The 22682-nt window shown below is 52.3% G+C and overlaps 2 protein-coding genes across 4 annotated transcripts in view; one reads left to right on the top strand and one right to left on the bottom strand.

Annotated features, from left to right (window-relative positions):
* The first annotated feature begins 812 nt into the window (after positions 1–812).
* Positions 813–20162, top strand: Zbtb17 (zinc finger and BTB domain containing 17). Of its 2 annotated transcripts, none has more exons than XM_034503599.2 (15): positions 813–921; positions 14753–14959; positions 15577–15765; positions 16294–16434; positions 16696–16818; positions 17181–17422; positions 17506–17648; positions 17734–18034; positions 18297–18384; positions 18466–18582; positions 18664–18784; positions 18919–19049; positions 19278–19487; positions 19603–19692; positions 19772–20162. In XM_034503599.2, exons 2-15 carry the CDS (start codon positions 14755–14757, stop codon positions 20053–20055), a joined length of 2385 nt encoding a protein of 794 aa, XP_034359490.1. In that variant the 5' UTR covers positions 813–921; positions 14753–14754; the 3' UTR covers positions 20056–20162. The 2 variants fall into 2 exon arrangements, with proteins under 2 accessions (XP_034359490.1, XP_034359489.1); XM_034503598.2 differs by having other exon boundaries at positions 16621–16818.
* Positions 20163–20805: 643 nt separating this feature from the next.
* The window catches only part of Spen (spen family transcriptional repressor), a 72055-nt gene continuing 70178 nt past the window's right edge, over positions 20806–22682 (bottom strand). For both annotated transcript variants that reach the window (XM_034503595.2, XM_034503596.2), the window contains exons 14-15: positions 22295–22453; positions 20806–21961 (exon numbers count right to left, since the gene is read on the bottom strand). In XM_034503595.2, the coding sequence (XP_034359486.1) occupies positions 21830–21961; positions 22295–22453 (291 nt within the window). In that variant the 3' untranslated portion in view covers positions 20806–21829. The remainder of the gene's footprint in view (positions 21962–22294; positions 22454–22682) is intronic.

The raw sequence follows: 22682 nt of genomic DNA, 5'->3' as shown, positions 1-22682 counted from the left end.
TTTGAAGTTACAGAGATCCACCTGCCTGAGCCTCGGGAGTGCTGGGATTAAAGGCGTGCCACCACACCCAGTGGGAAAGATTTGGCTTTAAATGAGTTGGGAATGTGTGCCTGAGAAACTGTAAAGCCTGAGGTGATTGGTGTATGTCTACAATCCCAGAACTAGGGAGGCCAAGACAGAATTGTGGGTAGTTCACCATTCACTATATAGCCAGAGCTGTATTGCAAGCTCTAGGCCAGCCTGAGTTATATAGTGTGAGGCCTTGCCACAAATATTGAAGTGAAGCTCTCTGGTGGTTAGCGTATGGCTGCTATCCAGCAGAGGTCACCTGGGTCGGGGTATGTATTGGGGTGAGTATCAGTGTGGTGGGCATCTCAGGAAAGTCCATGCTGCACTGAGCTGTGTGCAAGATCATGAGCTGGGCAGGGCTGTCCCAGGAAGCCGTTCCTGAGAGGAGCCAGGGTTCTGATCATTCTCTTTGTTCCCTAGGCCAGGCGCACGGTCTGGTTTTTTTTTTTTTTTTTTTTTGGTTGTTTCGAGACAGGGTTTCTCTGTGTAGTCCTGGCTGTCCTGATAACTCACTCTGCAGACCAGGCTGGCCTCGAACTCAGAAATCCGCCTGCCTCTGCCTCCCAAGTGCTGGGATTAAAGGTGTGCGCCACCACTGTGCACAGTCTGTTGTACAGCAGTCCAGGGCTCATCTCCCATCCACCGAGGGCTCTGTGCTAAGCTCTGCACATGTCTGATTGATGGATGGGAGGAAGAACTGACCCTAGAGCCTGAGCAGCCCCCTCACGGTCTCACGGGGGCTTCTTTTCTGGTATCCTTGATCAGGTGATGAACTGGAGGAGGGGAGCCGAGCTGGAGTTCCTACAGGCACACGGTCTGAGAAGAGAGCCCCCGGCCCTTTGGAGATCTGAGGTATGTCTGTCTGTAACACTGAAGGCCTTGCTGCTGGTCACTGTCCACACTCAGCATGGCTCAGATCACCTGTTCGGGACTTTTTCTTTAAACTATAATACAGTTAGGTGTGCTGGTGCACACCTTTGGTCCTCTAGCACTTGGTGATTCAGAGACAGATGCATCTCTGAGCTCAAGGCCAGCTTGGTGTACAAAGCCAGTCCAGGACAGTCAGGGCTGGTTACATGGCTTCACTGAGAAACCTGTCTTGAAAAACCAGAACAAAAACTTCCCTCCAAAAATACAAAAAGCAAAAAACCAAACCAAGAAAAATCCTTGTAATAGTTTTATTGTGAAATTATTGATAAAAACCTTGCTTTGTTTTTTGAATAGAGTCTAAAGGGTACTTGTTCTGTCACCCAGGCTGGCTTTGAACTCAAAGTGGTCCTCCTGCCTCTGTTTTCTGAGTTTCTGAGGATTATGGCTTGATCTACTTTTTTTTTTTTTCCTTTTGAGACAATGTCTCTCTACCCCTGGGTATCCTGGACGATGCTATGTAGCCCTGGCTGGCTTCAGAGTCACAGTTCTGTTCATGCTTCCCAGGTACTGGAATTAAAAGTGTATGTCACCACACCCAGCTTTTATCTTATTTTAATTTGGTGAAATCTAAAAGTGTCCTACAGGGCAGAGGTGTGGCTCTGTGGCAGTGCTAGTCTGTGGAAGGCCCTGGGTTCAAGTCTCCAGTGCTGCCAGTGAATGAGGAAAATGTTCCAAGGAAGCATCCCGAGATACAGTGGCTAAAATAAAGAGCTATTTTTCTTCACCCTCAGCAGCCTAGAAATACTCATAGAGCTTGCTGAGTAACCCACTGCCAGTGAGTTACATCGAGATTTCTTTGACCAAGGGGTTTTGCTTAAGCACAGGCATCCATCTAACGACCCAAGCTGGCTCCTTATGGTCCCAGCATCATAGACGGACTTTATCTCAAAAAGGGAGAGGGAGCAGGGAGTCCAGGCTCACCTGTAAGCTTCTGATGCCATGCTAATGTGGTGCGGAGGACCAGCTGTGAGAACCTGGTCCCAGAGTGACAGGGTCTAGAGTGCAGGGCCTGGCCAGTGAGGGGCTGAGTGGGCTGGGTGTGTTCCCAGGCCACGGAACATAGGGTAGATTTGTGGTGCTGGAGTGTTCAGGCTTGTCCACGACTGATGTGTGCTCTCAGACACTGCCTGGTGCCCGGTGTGATTGGCTTCCAAAAGCAGGGCACTTCTAGTCACGGACAGAAGAAGAGGGGACCTGACTGATGTCAGAGGGCTGGGCTGAGGCCATGAAAGTTTAGACTGAATTAGTGCTAAATGTCTAGGGGGCCATTGTGTCATGGTCAAGACAGTTTCCCCATCTGTAAGTAGGGCTAAAACCCTTCTGTGGGGGGGGGGGTGTTTTGAGAACTGTATGGGATCTACAGGGTGTGCTGTGCCTACTTACCAGGTGTCTGTTGCCTCCTTCTGCAAGGTTCAGGGTGACTCAATCCTCAAACACCAGTCAGGATTTAAGGAGGGAGCCAGACAGCAGCAAGGCAGGCTGCTGTCTCTCCCCTAGGCAGACATTAGCTGAGTGGCACCTGGAGAGTTGGGACTGTGCTGTGCCTCTCTGTTTTTCTCAGGAGTCCCTAGCTCTCTAATCAACTTTAGTCTCTGGACCTTGGAGAGCATACCATATCCTGAGAAGTCTGTTGCTGGGTTTCTTAAGGAGAGGGTTCTTGGCCTAATTACTTCCATCTCCAAGGTTGTCTTAAATTCCCTTAGCTGGTGGAGCCCCCCTGATTTCCTGGTGCTTTTAACCCAGAAGCTTGGAGGCAGAGGCAAGCAGGTGTCTCGTGAGTTCGAGGCCAACCTGGTTTTCATAGCAAAGGAAGGAAGCAGCGGATGAGGTTAGAGTGAGTGAGAAATGCTCCTCCTCATGTCTGCACAGCCCTGGAACCTGAGGCTCAGTTGGAGGAGTGGAGCTGAGGCAGGTACAGGCCAGGAGGCAGGCAGGTGAGGAGTTGGTGCCCACCACCCATGCCACCCTCACCCACTCTCACAGTCACCCTCCCGCCCCTAATGGAAACCTCTGCCACAGATTCAACATCCCACCCAGCTCAGAGGCCAGAGCTTGAAGAGGGCAGCACAGCACTGTGTCAGCCAGGGCTGAGGGCCTCGAGGACTCTCGAGCTTGCTGGGTCAGTGAGCTGCCCTTCATGCTTCAGAAGATTGTTTTAGTTCTGGGGCCTGGGGCACTGGAGATGGGACCACATGGCTAATTTGATACATTTTAAAACTCAGTGTAACATTGTTTTCTTTTTCTTTTTGTTTTGTTGTTGTTGTTGTTTTGGTTTTTCGAGACAGGGTTTCTCTGTGTAGCCCAGGCTGTCCTGGAACTCACTCTGTAGACCATGCTGGCCTCGAACTCAGGAATCTGCCTGCCTCTGCCTCCCAAGTGCTGGGATTAAAGGCCTGCACCACCACAGCCCGGAATAACATTGTTTTCAACTCAGGTGTTTTGTTTGTTTGTTTTTAAGTCAGGGTAGCTCAGTAGCCCAGGTTTGCCCCAGACTCCCTGTAGCTCAGGCTGGCCTCAAAGGCATGGTAATCGTGCCTGCTTCTGGCTTCCTAGTGGTAGGGGTGCCCACATTGTAGCTGATGCTGTTGCTGCGCTGTCCTTTGGCTGTGGCAGTGGCCCTGCTTCCTCCCCTCCCACAGCCGCTCTTCCCTCTCTAATTTGCATTTTCTTATCTTATCTTATTTCTTAGTGCAGCAGGAGCAGCACTTACTTCCACTTGAGAGTCATTCTCCTCCAGCCTTTCTGAAACATCTGTCTACATTTTGTGTCCACTGTTCTTTTGCTTGTCTCTTTAAAAGGTTTCTAAACATCACTGCCAGGTCCTCAGGATGAGCTAACTTGCTAGCCCAGTTCGGTTTCTTGATGTGTTTCGTGGACACTAGCCCTGCTCCTCCCAGCTGACCAGGTGCTCTTCCTGGGCCACATAGCCTGTCTGTGGATATTGTGTTGTTTATCTTGGACACTAACCCTTTGCTATTTAGACATGGAAACGCAGTGGTGATTTTTAGCCTTTTTTCATTGGGATGCATGCCCTCCACCTCCATGACAAAAAGAAATTTTTTGTTTCTTTAGATTTTTAAATTTTATGTATGGGTGTTTTGCAAGCATGTATATCTGTACCACATGCATGCCTGGTGGCCCACAGAGGTCAAAGGGCATCAGACCCATCGAACTGGAGTTACAGGTGGCTGTGAACCACCACGTGGGTGCTCGGAATCGAACTTAGGACCTGTGCAAGAGATTCTATCCACTGAGCCATCTCTCCAACTGGAAAAGAAATTCTCGGTCTTCATATAATTCATCAGTCTTTTGGTGCCAGCACCTTCTGCTTAGGTAAGAGAGTATCCTAATGGATGTGGTGCCTTCTGCAATCTCAGTCCTGAACACTTAGGGGCTGAGGAGAGAGAGATCTTTCAGACCCCCTGAAGTGTTGAATGAGACCTTGGGAGGGTGGGGTGATTGCCTCTTTATTTAGTTTGTTTCCGTAGATGTAGTATAGTACTTTCCAACACCCGCCTCACTTTTAGTCTGTTCATCCTGCCTGCTCCTTCTGCCTTCCTTCCTTCCTTTTTTTTTTTTTTTTGTTGTTTGTTTGTTTGTTTTGTTTGTTTGTTTGTTTGGTTTTTTTTTTGGTTTTTCGAGACAGGGTTTCTCTGTGTAGTCCTGGCTGTCCTGGAACTCACTCTGTAGACCAGGCTGACCTTGAACTCAGAAATCCCCCTGTCTCTGCCTCCCAAGTGCTGGGATTAAAGGTGTGTGCCACCACCGCCCGGCTTGTTTTTTTTTTTTTTTTTTTTTTTTTTTTTTGAGACATGGTTTCTCTGTGTAGCCCTGGGTGTCCTGGAACTCCCATTGTATGCCAAGCTGGCCTCAAACTTAGAGAGATCCCCCTGCCTCTGCCTCCCAAATGCTGGGATCAAAGGTGTGTTCCACAGCCCAGCTCAGCTGCCTTTCTTGCCTCTGCCTCACAGATGCAGCCGTTACAGGCGTGTGCCCTCACCCCTGGCGGGTCGTGCTGCTTAATTGTTTTTTATTTATTTTATGTGTATGGGTGTTTTCCCTGCATGTATGGCTGGGCACCATGTGTCTTCAGTGCCTATAGAGACCAGAGGGCACTGGATTAAAGTTACAAGTGTTGTAAGCTGCCATATCACTGCTGGTAATTGAACACAGGTATTCCACAAGAGGGGTAAGTGCTTGTAAGCCCCGAGCCATCTCTCCAGGCCCTTGTTGTTTTGGTATTTCTGAGACGGTTTCTCTGCATAGTCCTAGAACTCACTCTATAGAGCAGGCTGGTGTCCAGGGATCTGCCTGTTTCCTGAGTACTGGGATTAAAGGTGCTACCACTCTGGCTCCTGGAGTTTGTTTTTTGAGGCAGGATTTTGCTGCAGAGACCAGACTGTCCTTGAACTTGGTCCTCTTGCCTCAGAGACCTAAGCACTGGCATTGCATGTGTAGATCACCGTGGCCTGGGACAGTTGGAAATCCTAAGACAATATTAACACAGTCTGCTGAGTGCCAGCTCCTCAGTCTGTCCTCACTGTGGCTTCTGTCCTACTTCATGCCGGTCGCTCGGAGTTGCCTGGCACGCTTATGAATTGACTTGACCCCTTAACATTTAATAAATCTCAACCCTAGAAGGGACCTTAGCACTCAATCCTGTGTGGAAGGAAAGCCCAGGAGTGGTCAGCACATGAAGAAGGCATGTCACACTGAGGGCCACCAAGTCTTACTCCACTCTTGTTTCTTTGGAGACAGGTTGGATGGTCTGACCTGGCCTTGTACTCCTGACTGTCCAGCCTTCACCGCCATGTGCTTAGAGTGCAGTGTGAGGCACACACGGGTCAGCACTGACTTCTGTCTCTTGGAGACTTTGAATGTGTTTTAGCACATGTTAGTTAAATAGAACCAGTTCCTTCCTGCACCTCATACATGTACATATTGTACCTGGTTATGTTTCCCCTCCCACTCTTGGCCCTCCTCTCCCACTCTTCCCTTCTTCCTAGCTAGTCCTTACTTTCATGCCCCCCCCGTCCTCCCCCTTCCCCCACCTCCTCCTCCCCTTTCATGCAACCTCCTTCCCCCTCTCCCCTCTTCTTTAACCCAGTGAGTTTAATTAAGGTTGCTTACAGGAACATGGCTGAGGAGCTATTTACAGGAGCACGGACATCTTTCCTTCTCCTAGGAATCATTATGATCCTCAGAGGTGTGGCACCTCACAGCCCTCCTCTCTCTCTGTCACAGGATGTTGATGGGTCCAGTGATCACAGCTCTGTGAACACAGGAGGCCAGGTCTGTGCCGTGGTGACAACTGTCACCCTCCTCAGGCTCCTACATCTCTTCTGTCCCCCCTCCCCCCAAAGAGTGATACAGCTACCACAGTTATGGGTGACTGACTTTCCTTACTTGGACAAATTATAAGTTGCTTGTGGCTGCTGCCCACTCCCAAAGAAACGTCTCTGACGGCAGCACTGATCTTTGAGCAGTGACATAAGTATTTAGAAGGAAATTTGGTGGCCATGACTAATCCACTTAGTAAGGCAGCAGCAGCGGCTTCCCTCCGGCCCCTCCAGCCCCTCCAGCCACAAGCTTCTAACTGGGTTTATAGTACCAAACATGAGTTCCCTTCTGTGAACCATCTTAAGTCATTTAGGAAGTTGTTGGTTCCCATAACACTCCCCACTGTGACACAGTGGGCACTTCTTGCTGCTCAGTGAGTAGAGCACGCCTAGTGCTGGCCGCTCTCCCCCAGTCATCTCATGGCACCTCTGACACCAGGAGGGTTAGCCAGCGGGGAGGATGCTTCTCTCACATCCGGCCTGATTTCTCCTGTCCTGCAGTGAGAGCATGTGTGAGCTTCATCAGTAGCATCATACCATGTAGCTTGGCAGGGCAGTCACAGGTAGTGTGTGTGTGTGTGTGTGTGTGTGTGTGTGTGTGTGTGTGAGAGAGAGGGGGGGGGGTACCATTCAGCTCTATAGGAAAATGGAATCATAGAATACAGGCATTCCTTTCTCTGTGGGATGGCCATGCTGTGTTTTTTCTCAGTGAAGCCTCTTTTGGCAAGTCATGTGTCTTTAGGAAGGAGGTGATGGCATTCTGTTAAGTCTCAAGCCCTGGGGCCTCATGTTGCATCTGGTAGAAGAGGTGAGCCCCGCCTGGGGTGGTGGGCTCCTCCCTGATCTCTGGCTCTGTGGCTTCTCCTGCCTGGTTTTATGTATTGTGGTATCATCATGCCGGAGTGCATCCACAGCTCTAGGAAGTAGAAGCCTCCATTGTTATCCCCGGTTTACAGAGAGGGATGGAGGTTGGAGATGTGTGCACTGCCGCCCAAGGACCAGCTCTGCTTAATGACAAGCCCTGAGCTGTGGCCCCAGCAAAGGCAGGCCCCTTTCACAATATCAGGGTTTCATCTGTGTTTGATGCTGAGGATCCGTTGCTCTAGGGGGACCCTCTTCAGGGATTTCTGCTCCCAGAATCTTCCTGAGAAACACATTCTTTGTGAAAAATTTTGTAATTTTCCATTTCCCATATGAAATGGTTTTTTTGTTGTTGTTGTTTTGTTTTTGTTTTGTTTTTTTTGTTTTTTTTTGTATCGAGAAATTTTTAGTGACCGGGTCTTACAGAAAGTAGGAAATGGTTTTTGTTGTTTTTTTGACACAGAGCCTCAGAGGATAGCCCAGGCTGACCTTGAACTAGCTGCTGTCCTCTGCACTGTGCCTTCTGATGCTCAGAGTTTACAGGGGTATTCTACAACAGCCTTGTGGTACCAACCCCAAGTGTTGGTACACCCCCTTAATACCTTAAAGGTTTTATGATGGGAAAGACCTCTGACTGACGAGTTCCCAACCCAATACACCCCTTCCTCTGTTTGTAATTTTTAAGAATATTATGAGTGGTAAACAAAGGTTTCAGGCAACAGCTGTCACCAGGAACTCCTTTTGACAGGGGCGCCTACACCATTTTCTTTTTCTCACATGCCCTGCAGGATGTGGGTGTCCCTCCAGAGTGTGATTCAATCATGTTGTGACTCAGCATTGAATGCTCAGGGCGGTGCTGAGTGTCAGGGGCCTTGAGCCCCTCAAGGGAGAAGTGCTTCCCTGTTCTGTGGTGGGCCAGAGACTGAACACTTCCAGTGTCAGCAGGGGGATGTTAACAGTTTTTCAGGTTCCAGTGATGCAACTGAGAATTAAATTTTGTCATGTCAGCTTTAATTATAAGGTGGGGCCTCTTGTAGCCTAGGCTTGCCTCAGACTCTGTAGCTGAGGATTTTGGGTTTGTGCATTGCTGGGGATTGAACCCAGAGCTCTGTGTATGCTGCAGAAGCGCTCTGCCAGCTGACGGAGGCAGCTCCAGCTGTCAGTGGCGAGCTTCTGATCTGCTGGCTGTTCTTGGACTGTGGAGGATAAGCTGCCCCGCTGAGGCTGTCACAGCCCAGCTTGTCCCTGCATGTTCATTGCCTGCCACTCTTCCCTTGTTCTTTCCTTTTTTTAAAAAAAAAAAATCACAATTGTGTACTTATGCTATGTGTGTGTGCGCGTGTGCGCGCGTGTGCATGCACAGGAGGGGTTTAGAGGATAGTTGGCAGGAGTTGATTCTGTCAGACCATGTGAATTGTGGGAGTGAAACTCAGGTCATCAGCTGGCAGAAGTGCCCTCAGCCCCCTAGCTGTATGCTGTTTGTTGTTTTATTCACTGTCTCCTCTTTGAGTACTGTCTTCTTGTCTGTAGTTGGTCTGAAGTTTGTGACTTTCCACGAGCTCTTGTTTCTCCTCATCTCAGGGATGGTGTCACCATGCCAGTTTCTCATGATAGAACTTGTGTACCCTTCTCCCCTCCACAGCCCACTTCCACTGCAAAAGCCAATTATGTCAGCTCCAACATACGCTGTTGGGTTTTTTTTTTCCCCCCCATGAGACTCAGGTGGAGACAAACGAACTGAGCGGGATTCGAACAGGCGGACAGAGAGAGAAGGACAGAGAGAGACAGCAGGCGGCCGCCTTAGCCACTGCGCCACCGCCAGTTCGCTTGTTTGTTTTTTTTAAGACAGGATTTCTCTGTGTAGCCCTGATTAGTCCTGGAACTCACTCTGTAGATCAGGCTGTCCTTGAACTCAGAACTCAAGAAATAGCCCTTGACAAAACAGGTACCCTTGTCCCATTGAGCTTTCTCTGAGTAGGACCAAATAGTTTAATAAAACTTTGTTGGCTCAGGTTCCCTTAGTATAATGGGAGTTGTTCGCCAGCCTGGGAAGTATTTTGTACTTGATAGGGTGTAAGGCAAACGGCATGAATACTGGGGTCACAGGCAAGTAGAGACTTGTCTCTAACAAGTACCACCTCCTCAGCCAGAAGGTCTGAGGGAGAGGAGGTTTCATCCCTTTCTCCCTTTCCCTGGCTGGTTGGATGGCCCATATTGGCATCCATCCTGGTGTCGTGGATTCCTGTGGAAAAAAGACAAGCATATCCTTGCCCCTGTGTCAGCAAGGGGACAGGTGACTGCCATAATGATGTTAGGGGATCTCTACACTGTTGCGATGGCCTCTGCCTCCTAAGTGCTAGGATTACAGACATGGGCCGTTACCCTGCGGCCCAACATATGCTCTTAATTGAAGCACTGCTCTCAGCTGAGACCACTGAGTCTGTGGCCCTATCTGCAGTGGCTGCTGGCCTTCCAGCTTCTCTGCTGTCCCTTAGCTGCTAAGTGGCCCCTTCAGAGTATTGCCATTCAGTTTTCAGTTCTCCCAAGGCTTTTTAAAAAGTGTGTTTAAAAGAATCATGGGTGTAGCTTATTGGGCAAATGCTTACCCTGCATGAAACTTTAAAGAAAGGGCATTGCCGCCGGGCGGTGGTGTCGCATGCCTTTAATCCCAGCACTTGGGAGGCAGAGGCAGGCGGATTTCTGAGTTCCAGGCCAGCCTGGTCTACAGAGTGAGTTCCAGGACAGCCAAAGCTATACAGAGAAACCCTGTCTCGAAAAACCAGAAAAAAAGAAAAAAAGAAAAAAAAAAAAAAAGAAAGGGCATTACTGTCTGTCTGTGGCTCCATAGTGCCTCCTGGGGCCTGGGTTTGCAGTGGCACACCCCCCTTTTACACCTTCTTCCAGGTCTTTGTTTAAATTCTCCCTCCTCTGAGAGGCCCTCCTCACTCCCTCTGACTCTCAGGCAGTTCTACCAGCACTGATAGCTGTGTCGCATGTGGTATCAGTGGTTAACCTTCGTCGGGAGGCTCAAAGCTATAGTGCTCACCTCAGGTGAGTACAGAGAGGATCATGAAGCCACCTGCTCTTTTCTCTGTGCCTAGTCTGCTTTATGAGCTGCGGGGTCACCAGGTGATAACTGCAGGTGCTAGGTAGCTGGGCCATCCAGGTTCATGGAGTTGTTTCTCAAATGCTTCTGCTGCTCTTAGTGTGGTCTGCATTGCTATAACAGAGTACCTTGGGCTGGGCAAATTAAACAGGTGTGTTTCTTGTAGTTTTAGAGGTTGGGACAAATAATATCAGGATGCTGGATTCTCTGCTTGTGAGATGGGAAGACTAGGAAGCCAAGGTCATCCTTGGCTCCATCACAAGTTCAAAGCTAGCCTGAACTCATGTGACAGTATTTCAAGAAGCAAAAGTTAACCAAAGTGGCCAGCATCTGCTCTGGACCTTCCCTCTGCTCCCTCTTTGGCTATTGAGGACAGGTAAGAACCTCTAGTAGACAGCCTGCCCTAGGGCGTACAGCTGGAGTCCCAGCACTTGGGATGTGCAGGAGGAGAACAGTGGGTTCAGGGTCAGTCTGTGCTACACAGTCTGAGGCTGCTCTGTGTTGGCTCAAGAAAGAAAAGGAATTTGCTTTTTATAATTACAAAAAAACACTATGGATTCAGGACTGGTAAACTTACATTAGGTCAGGGCAGCACTGTCAGGAGAGGGTGAAGTGTCAGAAGCTGGATGTCCAAGCAGGCCTGGAAGTTTCTATAAAGATCTGCATGCTTAGACGAGGGGACTGGGAACAGCTCAGGGGTCAGGCTCTTAGAGCCCTGGGTTTGATCCTAGCACTGTCTCCCCTCATTCACTGAAGGATTATCTTTCTAGATTTTCTGTTTGTGTGTGTGTGTGTGTACATCTGTATATTGAGAAAACCTGCTAAAAATGGAAGAAACCGTCTGAAAATGAGGCAAGCATTTGCTGGGCAGGGAACACTGTGGTAGCAGGCAGGGAGCACTGTGGTAGCAAGCAGGGAGCACTGGTAGCAAGCATGGAGCACTGTGGTAGCAGGCAGGGAGCACTGGTAGCAAGCAGGGAGCACTGTGGTGGCAGGCAGGGAGCACTGTGGTGGCAGGCAGGGAGCACTGTGGTACAGGCAGGATGCTGATAGTTTCTTCTCCACCAGGTTATACATGAAGAGACAGGTTGCGAGTGGGGTTGGGTGCATAGTTTCCAGCCTCCCAGGGTGGCCTTTGTGAACTTCTGTTTCCTTGGCCTGAGCATATATATGTCTTGTCTTTCTGGATCATCAAGAAAGGTGAGCTGCACTTGGTGGTGACCTCTCTGTGTGGAAGCTGGAACTGGCCAGTTCGTTGGGGAGCCAGCAAAAGCTCGGTGTGTACTTGAGGGAGGTTGCTTTCTGTCCAGTGATGTGGCCCTGCCCCTCATGCTAGTCAGAGCTTGCTCTGACTTGGATCCTGTGTCAGTGTTTGACAGGCTGTGTGGCTTTTGGGGGGAGCTGTGCAGGTCAGTCATCTTGGTGCTTCATTCAGGCAGTCGGCCTCATACACCGGGTGGTCTTGGGTTGTAACAGTTTAGTCAGTCTGTGTAAAGTGCCTGTCAGCGGAGAGTGTCCACCCCTCCGTGCTCTGTTTAGCATGCCCTCCCCATGTCTCACCACCACTGCTGGGATTGTGTTACAGGCATTTTCCAGATTATGTTTAGAAGGGATGGTGGGTTATGATTGGTGGGTCTAGTCACCCAGAGTGCCCAAGTAAAAGGATGCAGGGACCATGTGATTCGGGGCCTTAAAAAGAATAACTTAGAGCCGGGCGGTGGTGGCGCATGCCTTTAATCCCAGCACTTGGGAGGCAGAGGCAGGGGGATTTCTGAGTTCAAGGTCAGCCTGGTGTACAGAGTGAGTTCCAGGACAGCCAGGGCTACACAGAGAAACCCTGTCTTGAAAAACCAAAAAAAAAAAAAAAAAAAAAAAAAAAAAAAAAGAGAGAGAGTAACTTAGAATATGTCTCTCTTCTTCTGGGTGCTAAGAGAGGTGCCCCCCCCCTACACACCCACCCACCTACCCCTGTCTATTTGACTATTTGAGTCGGTAGAATTAACCTTGTGAAGAATGCCCCTGCTCCACTGGAGACACTCTGGCCCCTTGCCAGCCAGGGCAGACTCTGGATTCAGGTCTGGAAAAATTCTCCCTAGTCCTTGCAGCTCTGAGGCAATGACAGGAAAGCTGGTGCCCAGAGTGGCTGTGTGCTTAGTGTGCAGGTGAGCAGGGTGTGGTGTTCTGGCTCTGTGACCGGTCAGGCTGCACAACTTAGTGCTGTTTCTTCATTGTCGGAGGACCTTGTTGAGCTGAGCAGAGTGGATCTTGGCTCCAGAGTGGCTTGAACTGAGGAGTGTGTCTCTCCAGCCCGTATGTGCCTTTGCCAGGCTAATGGCCCCACTGAAGCTCACGGTCCTGCCCCTCCCCCAGGGTCTTAAGAAACAGAGTTGAGAGGGGTCTTTGTCATGGACCTTGTGTTATGACTGGTGTGTATGCTTTGTTTTTATTTAAAACCGTGAACATGCTGGGTGTGATGGTAAATATTCTTCATCTAGCACGTGGGAGGCAGAGGCAGAGGCAGGACTGCAGGTCTCAGCTCTAAGCTAGTCAGGGCTACACAGCGAGACACAGAAACAGAAAGAGAGAAAGAAAGAAAAGAAGAGAAAACCAATTCCTGATGCCCACTGATGGGGTCCCATGAGTCCCGGGGAGCAGACAGGCACTCAGTTGGCTCCCAGGGCTCTAAGAAGTAGCTGCCTCTGATGCCCCACTCTGAGTTGGGGTGCTTTGCCACAGAGTGTGGGCTGCAGGACACAGGGAAAGTGAGGAGAGGATTGTGGTGGACCAAGAATAGGCGGGCATCCTGGACAAAGGAAGGAGGCCGGGGCTCCACTAAGACTGTCGGCCTCCACGTCTGCACTAGACAGTCACTCAGGGTCTAGCAAACCAAACATGGGATGTTGGCTCCCTGTCTCCACTCAGGAGGCAGCTCACTGGCTGTGGAGATGGTGACTGGTACTCCAGACTGCCCACAGCTTTTCTACCTTGCTTCAGGCTGACTCCTAGTTATAGATGTTGGCACTGCCAGGCCCAAAAGCGGTGTCCCTGCTTGGACCTGAGAGAGCAGGGATTGGTCTCCAGTTGAACTTGCAGTTGGCTTGCTATCACTGCCACCATCCCTGTTAGACACTTTCCTACGTCAGCATGTATGTATCTCTATATTTTCTTGTTGTTTAAGACAGTGACTCTGGCAGTTTTGGAACTCATCATCCTCCTGCATCAGCTTCCTAAGTGCTGAGAGTGCAGGCACGTACTCAGAAGTTTCCAAAAACCACAGAGTGGTAAATGTGCCTGTGCTAGTGTGAGGGGAATGACTTCTGTCGGTTCTCCTCAGTCATTGCGGCTCCAGGCTCCAGGCCAAAGACAGTCTGGGATGGTGACATCAGGCGGCCAGTGCTGCTGCATTGGGGCACAGTGCCCCAAAGTCACTCTCCTGCTCAGGGGCAGCCTGGTTCTGGAGTGGCTGACTGTCACTGGGGTTTGGATCCAACGCTGTAGCCTGCTCGATGCACTTTGGCCTCACACAGTGCCAGGTTTTACTTTGAAATGTTCCGAAGCAAGTTTTTTTCTATAAAGAAACCCCATTTGTTTTCCTAGAAGATTGCTGATCTTGAGAAGATTCTGCAGTGGGCTGGGCGGGCAGGGGCTGCTTGAGTATTTATCTTATCTCTTTGTTTGTATAGTTGATAACTGAAGACCAGCCCAGGACCATCACTAAGCCCTTGGGACAGCTGTGGGATTTCCCAGCATTAAGGGAGGCCCTTAACACCGCAGCCAACCCAGGCAGCTCTTGGCTCAGAATGGAGACTCACCACTCAGATGTTTCTGGAGACACCAGATTTAACTAACCACTTCGTGTAGTGCCGTGAGCCAGAGAGGGGGGAGGAGCTGAGCAAGGGTGGGGTGGGAAAGGCTGGGAAGGAGAGAGATAGAGTAAGGTCCCCACCCTAAAGAACTAATGAACCCAGACACTGAGTGCATAGGGAACCTCCCTGAGCCTGTGGGAGCCATGGAGAGGGACTCTGCAGCTGGGATGGAAGGGCCATCCGCATGCACTTAGAGCCTTTTAGGCTAATAGTGTATGTGTTCTTGTTCGCCGTCAGCTGTTCTGTGAGACAGACAGCACAGTCGCTTTGCTTCATTTCTCTGCTGTGTTGACTACTTAGCTTAGTACCTAGTGTGTATTCTGCCGTGGGGGCAAGATAGGGGCTTTCTCTCGATACTTCCTGCTGCGGGGACTCGACTTGTTGAGTGAGTTTTGGGAGCGACTGGGCTGCTTTGGCTTGCAGTGTTTGGAGTTGTCTGCCCTTTCATGGTAGAAAAGCCTCTCCCATGTTTAATTCTCTCTGTCTCCTCTGTGAGTCTTACCTGGGCTTGCTCGGCAGTTGGCCATGAGTTGGGCTGGCATCCTTTCTCAGTGCTGACAGAAGGTTCTGGCTTTCTGCAGCCATGGATTTCCCCCAGCACAGCCAGCGTGTCTTGGAGCAGCTGAACCAGCAGCGGCAGCTGGGCCTCCTCTGTGACTGTACCTTTGTGGTGGACGGTGTTGACTTCAAGGCTCACAAGGCCGTGCTGGCGGCTTGCAGCGAGTACTTCAAGATGCTCTTTGTGGACCAGAAGGATGTGGTGCATCTGGACATCAGTAACGCGGCAGGTACCTTAATGGGGCTAGGGCCTCGTCACACACGGCCCTGCTAGGGCAATGCCGGCAAGCATATCCCACCTGCGTTTGAGCTCCGACCCTGTAGGTACCAAGTTCCTCCCCTTTCACAGATGCTTCTGACTAGACATGAAGTGGGCAGGGGGTTGGGGACAGATTCACCTTATGCTTAGGGCACAAAGAAAATAGGACCAGTCTTGTTAGCAGGGACACAGAGAAGCAGGCCCTAGACCTTCTTCATTCTTCTCTGTGGCCATGTCAGTCCTGGAGCTGACGGCCAGGCCATGTAAAGGATGAGGAGTTAGTTGGGGCACAGGCTTGAGATGGACCAGCCCTATCACCTGTTTTTGAGATGGTCAGGTCAAAGTACTCTCCCATTTTATAGATGTGGAAACAGATAGACAGAGGTCGATGTCTGAGCATTTGGTAGAGCAGATAGATGATGAGATCTTAAAGCCCACATTGTCAGTAAGGAGGGATGTCCAGTCTCCTTGTGTATCTTTTTAGAAGCTGTCCCCAGCCAAGCAGACAGGTGGTGAAGCCTTTGCAAACTTTGATTGCACACTGGTAGGCCCCAAAGTGGGTGTGTGACAGCATCCTGTCCTTGGCAGGCCTGGGGCAGGTACTGGAGTTCATGTACACTGCTAAGCTGAACCTTAGCCCTGAGAACGTGGATGATGTTCTGGCCGTGGCCAGCTTCCTCCAGATGCAGGATATTATCACGGCCTGCCAAACACTCAAGTCCTTCGCTGAGCCGAGCAGCACCGCTGGGGAGAGTGCAGACACCTCAGCTGTGGAAGGTGAGGTCATTGGCCAGCTGCCCCTGAAAAGTGGCTTCTGGAGCCCTTGCCTGACTACGGGTTACCTCACTGGGCCTCAGACTACTCATCTACCTTGCGTTCGTTGTGGGGGTGCTGTTAAGGTGTGTCTAGCACTTCTGGAAAGGGGCCCTATGCCTGCCCCCTTCTACCTTTGGGCAGCAGAGGGCAGGAGCCACACCTGAGCTACTAGGTGCCCAGAGCTGCTACCTGAGCCTCTTATAGCTGCCCTTCCAGGAGCTCTCTTGGTGACCTCTCAGGGTGTCCTCAGAAGCCCGTAGACTCCTCTCACGGGTCAGGTGGAGGATCATGCCTCCTCCTGTCTACTGCCCATGTAAAATATCTCACTTGTGCTGTCCAGGCTTGGGAAGTCAGTGTCCTGGGCTGAGGCATTCCCGGAACAAACTAGTGAAGTACCTAGAAGCTCTGAGGTGGACTCAGGGGCCACCTCATCCTTCTGGCCATTGACACTTGATGAAAAACGACAAGTCTGTTGTGTTCTGTCTCCAGGAGGAGACAAGAGAGCCAAAGAAGAGAAGGCTGCCGCCACCATGCTGAGCAGGTTGGACCAAGCAAGAAGCAGTTCATCCACAGGCCCAGGCAGAGAGCTCAAAGAGGAGCGGGGAGGCCAGGCAGAGAGCGCATCCAGTGGTGAGTTGATTGGGGTCTGACGGGCTGGCTCCCTGGAAGGAGGTGATGGACAGCTGGAAGGAGGCCCTGCCCGGCACCTGTGCAGCCTGGGCCCTGGGACAGTAAAGGCCTTGTGGCTGGGAGCTTGGCCGCATGCGCTCCTGTAAGTCTCTGGCTCGTGTCTAGCTCAGACAGTTTGTTCTGCAGGGTTTGTTCCAGCCATGGAAGAGACCTATTTGGCCTCTGGACAGAGTACCAATCCAGCCTCCCATCCTTCCTCAGGCGCAGAACAGACAGAGAAGGCAGATGCTCCCAGGGAGCCTCCACCTGTGGAGCTCAAGCCGGACCCCACGAGCGACATGGCTGCTGCAGAAGCGGAGGCCTTGTCAGAGAGCTCAGAGCAAGGTACCCCTCCCCCAGCCAGGGGCTCGTCTCCTGCACCCCCTTAGATCACCTCTTCTGTGTCTAGCCTGACGCTCAGATTCATCCTTCACTTCGTTTTTCTCTTCACTCGTGAGCTGTCTTCATTGCACGTCCTCGTCCCCTCCACGTTCCTGTTCGTCTGGAAGCTCCCTGCTCAGCCCTGGGCATGACTCGTGTGCGCCATGCCTCACAAGGACTTGGGCTGGCCTGAGGTGGCAATACCGGTGTTACAGATCCTGGAGTCACTGTCACCTAAAGAAGGGTGGGGGGACGACTTGGGCCAGACCTAGATAGTGCCGTGGTCCCAGCCACACACAGCTCAGTACCTGCTCTTTTCTGTGCAGAAATGGAAGTGGAGCCAGCCAGCAAAGGAGAAGAGGGGCAAGAGGAAGAGGGCACGGGGCCTGCCACAGTCAAGGAAGAGGGGGTCCATCTGGAGAATGGGGAGCCTCCTGAGGAGAATGAAGAGTCTGCGGGCACAGACTCTGGGCAGGAGCTTGGCATGGAGGGCCAGAACCTGCGCTCGGGCACCTACGGGGATCGCACTGAGACCAAGGCTTATGGCTCCATCATCCACAAGTGCGAGGTGCGGGGGCCGTGGGCGGTGCCAGCCCTGAGCCGCCAGGGTCTGTGCGGCCCCTCATGCACTCCTTCCTGCTGCGCCTGCAGGACTGCGGGAAGGAGTTCACGCACACAGGGAACTTCAAACGGCACATTCGCATCCACACGGGCGAGAAGCCGTTCTCATGTCGCGAGTGCAGCAAGGCTTTCTCAGACCCCGCAGCGTGCAAGGCTCACGAGAAGACACACAGGTACCCACCCTGCCTCCCCCAGGCTGGGCACCTGTTTGGGACCTGGAGCACCCTTTGCTGTCACCTAGCACCTTCTGACCCACAGCCCGTTGAAACCCTATGGGTGTGAGGAGTGCGGCAAGAGCTACAGACTCATCAGCCTGCTGAACCTGCACAAGAAGAGGCACTCGGGGGAGGCCCGCTACCGCTGTGGGGACTGCGGCAAGCTCTTCACTACTTCAGGCAACCTCAAGCGCCACCAGCTGGTACACAGTGGTCAGAAACCCTACCAATGCGACTACTGTGGCCGCTCCTTCTCCGACCCCACCTCCAAGATGCGCCATCTGGAGACTCATGACACGGACAAGGAGCACAAGTGTCCTCACTGCGACAAGAAGTTCAACCAGGTGTGCACCCTCCTGAGCCAGCACTGGAGGGCTCCTCGAAGCTCCCCAGGGTTAGCACACCACAGCCACTGTCTATGGACAGGGACTCTCCTAGGATGGTACCCTGGAGGGCTGTGGTTGGTTTTCCTTCCAGTGCTGGCCTTCAGTCAGGAATGGAGCTCTGCCCCTTGGAGAAACCAGGAAGTCCATTATTCCCTGGCTTACGGGGTTGGGGAGAAGCCAGATTCCAAGGGGACCCTTCTGAGCCCCTGTCTGGGTGCAGGTGGGGAACCTGAAGGCCCACTTGAAGATCCACATTGCTGACGGCCCTCTCAAGTGCCGGGAGTGCGGAAAGCAATTCACCACCTCAGGTAGGCCCAGAGCACCCGTTCCCCAGCCTTGCCCCTGGCCCTCACAGTGCAGCACACTGGACTTGCCTTTCATCTCCAAAGGGAACCTCAAGCGGCACCTGCGGATCCACAGTGGGGAGAAGCCGTATGTATGTACCCACTGCCAGCGGCAGTTTGCCGACCCGGGCGCGCTGCAGCGGCACGTACGGATCCACACGGGTGGGTGAGGAGGCCCTGTGTGGGCTGTGGAAGGGGCACAGGGAGCCCGGCGGGTGCTAGTGCCGTGTGCCTCTGCCCCAGGTGAGAAGCCGTGCCAGTGTGTGATCTGTGGCAAGGCCTTCACCCAGGCCAGCTCCCTCATTGCCCACGTACGCCAACACACGGGGGAGAAGCCCTATGTCTGTGAACGCTGTGGCAAGAGGTAGGCCTACACCCACCCCAGGGAGCATGAGGCCACGACTCAGGCTGTGTCCTGGTGTGTGTGGGGGACCCTTAGATCCCTCCACACTGAAGCTCCCGTGAGCCAACATGAACCCCTTATTTGTGGCTTTGTAGATTTGTCCAGTCCAGCCAGTTGGCTAATCACATTCGTCACCATGACAACATCCGACCACACAAGTGCAGCGTTTGTAGCAAGGCCTTCGTGAACGTGGGGGACCTGTCCAAGCACATCATCATCCACACCGGTGAGCTCACTTCCCAGCCCACTCTGGAGGACACCGGTGGAGGGGGAGGCAGGGAGCCCCATGCCACACTTGCTCAACAGGTAGCCCTGAGGTTCAAATGTGGGCTCCACCTGCCTTCTAGGAGGAGGGTGCATGAGGCTGCCTCAGAGAACTTCTTGCTAGAAAAGCTGGGGCTGCTGGGTACTGAGAGCCTGCAGGTGACAGGATGGTAACTTTTCTCCCTGCCAGGAGAGAAGCCTTATCTGTGTGACAAGTGTGGGCGTGGTTTCAACCGGGTAGACAACCTGCGTTCTCATGTAAAGACTGTGCATCAGGGCAAGGCGGGCATCAAGATCCTGGAGCCAGAAGAGGGTGGTGAGGTCAGCGTGGTCACTGTGGACGACATGGTCACACTGGCCACTGAGGCACTGGCAGCGACAGCGGTCACTCAGCTCACAGGTGTGCACTGTGGGCAGGGCGGCAGAGGGCGGCAGCTACAGCAGCTTGCCTCAGTGGTAACAGTGGGGTAGGTCCCTGTGGCTTCTGCCTCAGGCCCTGCTGACTCTGCCCACAGTGGTACCAGTGGGGGCCGCAGTGACAGCTGATGAGACAGAAGTCCTCAAAGCCGAGATCAGCAAAGCTGTCAAGCAAGTGCAGGAAGAAGGTGAGAGGGGCAGTCCGGGGCATGACCACCAGTGGACCCAAGGTCCTTCCCGTCCTGACCACAGCCCCCACCTCCACAGACCCCAACACACACATCCTCTACGCTTGTGATTCCTGTGGGGACAAGTTCCTGGATGCCAATAGCCTGGCCCAGCATGTTCGGATCCACACAGCCCAGGCACTGGTCATGTTCCAGACAGACGCGGACTTCTACCAGCAGTATGGGCCAGGCAGCACGTGGCCAGCTGGGCAGATGTTGCAGGCTGGAGAGCTGGTCTTCCGTCCTAGGGATGGGACCGAGGGCCAGCCCACACTGGCAGAAACTCCACCCACAGCTCCGGATTGCCTCCCACCTGCCGAGTGAGCAGGCGGCCTCTGACTGTTTATTTAAGGATGGATGGCACCCTAGGACTCAGAAGGTGCTCCTGCCCCATTCCCTAGAGAGAATAAATTTGATTATTTTCTAATGTCGCCTGTGGTCCCTGTGTCACCAGTGGGTGGGGAACAGGCAACTACACAGCTGACTTTCACAGTAACTTCCTGGGATGTCCCGCTGCCCCTCATGGGAAGAGGCGCTCTGTACTGTACTGAGTTAGGTTATTCAGCCCCGTGGCTGAGGTGCACCTTGACTCACCCGGGCCTGCTCCAGCCAGAGCAGCAATGCAGGTATAGACCACTAGCTGGCTTCTCAGTAAAGTAGGGCCCAGTACTATTGCAGTGGCAATATTCGCTGCAGTGGCAGGAGACAGGAGGGGAACAGCCAGCTCTGATGACTGGAGCTCTTTCCCAAGTAGGGGCCCCACTGAACCGACCAGGCCTGCTATGTAGTCCCCAGGAAATGCTTGGTGCCTCAGCTACTTCTTGAGGCAGGTATAGGACTGACAGCCCCAGGAGTGAGGGAAGGCACCAGCATGAGCCCAGCGGCAGGGAGCTTGCAAGGGGGCGGAGAAAGGGTCACAGTAGGAGAAAAGGTGCCTTCCCAGTAGGCTGAGCACAAGGTGGGAGGCTCTGAGGGAGATGAGGTAGAAGGGTCCGTGTTCACAGATGTGGGGTGGGATCTGCTGTGCAAGTCAAGAACCCCAAGGCTCCTACTGAGTGACAACCACCTTCACACTTGAGGTGTTTTGTATTTTTTAATAAAGTTTTTGTAATCCAATGGACACACAGAACAAAACTGCGCTGAGAAAAACAGTTTCATAAATTAATAAGTGTTAGGAAGTGAGGGAGAGGTCCGGGTCACAGGAAGAGGGGGTGGAGTGGCCAGGTTTTTTGTACAGGTGCTGTGTGACACTTCTGTGCTGCAGGAGCAGGACTCGTGCAGTAACGAAGTGCACTTATACAAATGAGTGACGGTACAAAGTCTGAGTATGAAAATAAGATTTTCTTTGAAAACACATTTTTGGCACAGATTAAAAAAAATGTATGTCAGGGAAATTTGATTTAAGTCAGTATTATATATATTTATATATATTATATATTTATATATACACATCCCAAGTTCTGCACATCCGACCAAGAAAGAAAATCCTTCTGTTCGCTTTTACTCAACTGTAAACTGTACATCCAATGAGTTGAAGGTGGTGGTGGCGGCGGCAGGAGAATTAAGAAAGATGACATGTCCGATGAGCAGGGGAAGGGGAGGAGATGGGGCAAAAACCCACTGAAATGTTCCTTGACCCCCAGGCTTCCGCACAAGTCCCAAGTCCTGCATGAGAGTCCACGGCATGCTCACGCACACACGTCCAGAGCATCACAGCCTGTGTTCACTGTGCGAGTCACTAATTTAGTGCAAAGGCTGTTCTATCTGTTTAACAAAAACAGAAGAAGAACCCCATGGCCCGGTTCCTTTTCTCTAAGTGAGGAGAGAAACCCAGCCCCTAAGGTTTCTGTGAGTCCATGGGTCGGTGGTCTGTCCTGGGCGAGAATTTCATGTAAACATACAAGCAGCACCACCCCCAGAGGAGGTCTATCCATAGAGCTGGGCGGGCGTGAGGGCGGGGGCAGCTGGTGGCGCCTGGCAGTCTGCCCCTCAGCCGTCTCCCCTCTGCCTGGCTGGGTTGTCCACGGTTCTGTCCTATGTTCATTTTTTTGCAGCAGAGCCTCAGGAAAATGCCCTGAGGTGGTGAGCATCCAGAGCCTCACACTGAGGCAATGACAATCATGAGGTGGGGAGAGATGTTGGAGATGCTGGCAAGGAGGTCAGGGGCCAGCCGGGAGAGGTGGCTCTCGGAGAACTCACAGGGTGGGAAGATCTGCAGCACATAGGCGGGCTGGAGGAGGAGAGAGAGAAAAAGTGGGAACCACTGTCTTCCATGACCTTGCCACCATGCTTGTACCTGGTAGGCCTTAACAGGCCCCTGCAGGGCATCAAGCATGGTGCCATGTCACCAGCTCTACATTTCAAGGCCAACATCACCCCTAGGCTCCTGTCTCCAGGATGGCCAACTGGGCCATTCGTTATCCATGTTACTCGCATGCCCACCTCCTCCAGGAACTTCTGGGGTGCTCTGTTAGTACTAGAAATACCCACACCACCTGGCAGACCAGCCCTCCTGCCCTAAACTGGTCCTGCCTGTGGGGTAGGGATGGGACAATGGACCAACCTGATTGGAGCCAGGGTTGGGCACGTTGATAATCCCAGCTGCCTGCTTGGCCTGCAGGTAAGTGATGAAGGCAGCCTTGAGGGACTCGGTCTGACTCACCACATCCTCCTGGTCCCGGCCACAGGGCAGGGCCAGCAACAGGCAGTAGTCTGTTTCCACCTGGAGCAGAGGTGACCGGTTAGCAATCTCCTGACTAAACAGCATGTGTCCTAGCTAAGGTGCTCTAAGATGGCTGTGTCACAACACACGCGTGTGCCCGCGCGTGTGCGAGGTCTAGAGACTCCAGCAGAGTTTGTCTCATTGCTTGCTTCTAAAGCATCACTGCTGTTTTAAGGCAGGAGATCAGCTGCCGAGGCGACTCGCTCCTCCTCCCTCCCCATGAACTGCA

Source organism: Arvicanthis niloticus, chromosome 5, assembly GCF_011762505.2.
Source record: "Arvicanthis niloticus isolate mArvNil1 chromosome 5, mArvNil1.pat.X, whole genome shotgun sequence".
NCBI classification, from domain to species: domain Eukaryota; kingdom Metazoa; phylum Chordata; class Mammalia; order Rodentia; family Muridae; genus Arvicanthis; species Arvicanthis niloticus.
Note: the sequence above shows the minus strand (reverse complement) of the source record. Positions and strands in the feature narration are given on the sequence as shown.

What these genes read in the sequence shown, in the direction of transcription:
- Zbtb17 (XM_034503598.2), top strand. Translation starts at nt 14,755, where the DNA reads ATGGATTTCCCCCAGCACAGCCAGCGTGTCTTGGAGCAGCTGAACCAG. An exon ending in GTCAGAGAGCTCAGAGCAAG is followed by an intron (nt 16,819 to 17,180) that starts GTACCCCTCCCC and finishes TTTTCTGTGCAG; the next exon opens with AAATGGAAGTGGAGCCAGCC. An exon ending in TGTGAACGCTGTGGCAAGAG is followed by an intron (nt 18,785 to 18,918) that starts GTAGGCCTACAC and finishes GTGGCTTTGTAG; the next exon opens with ATTTGTCCAGTCCAGCCAGT.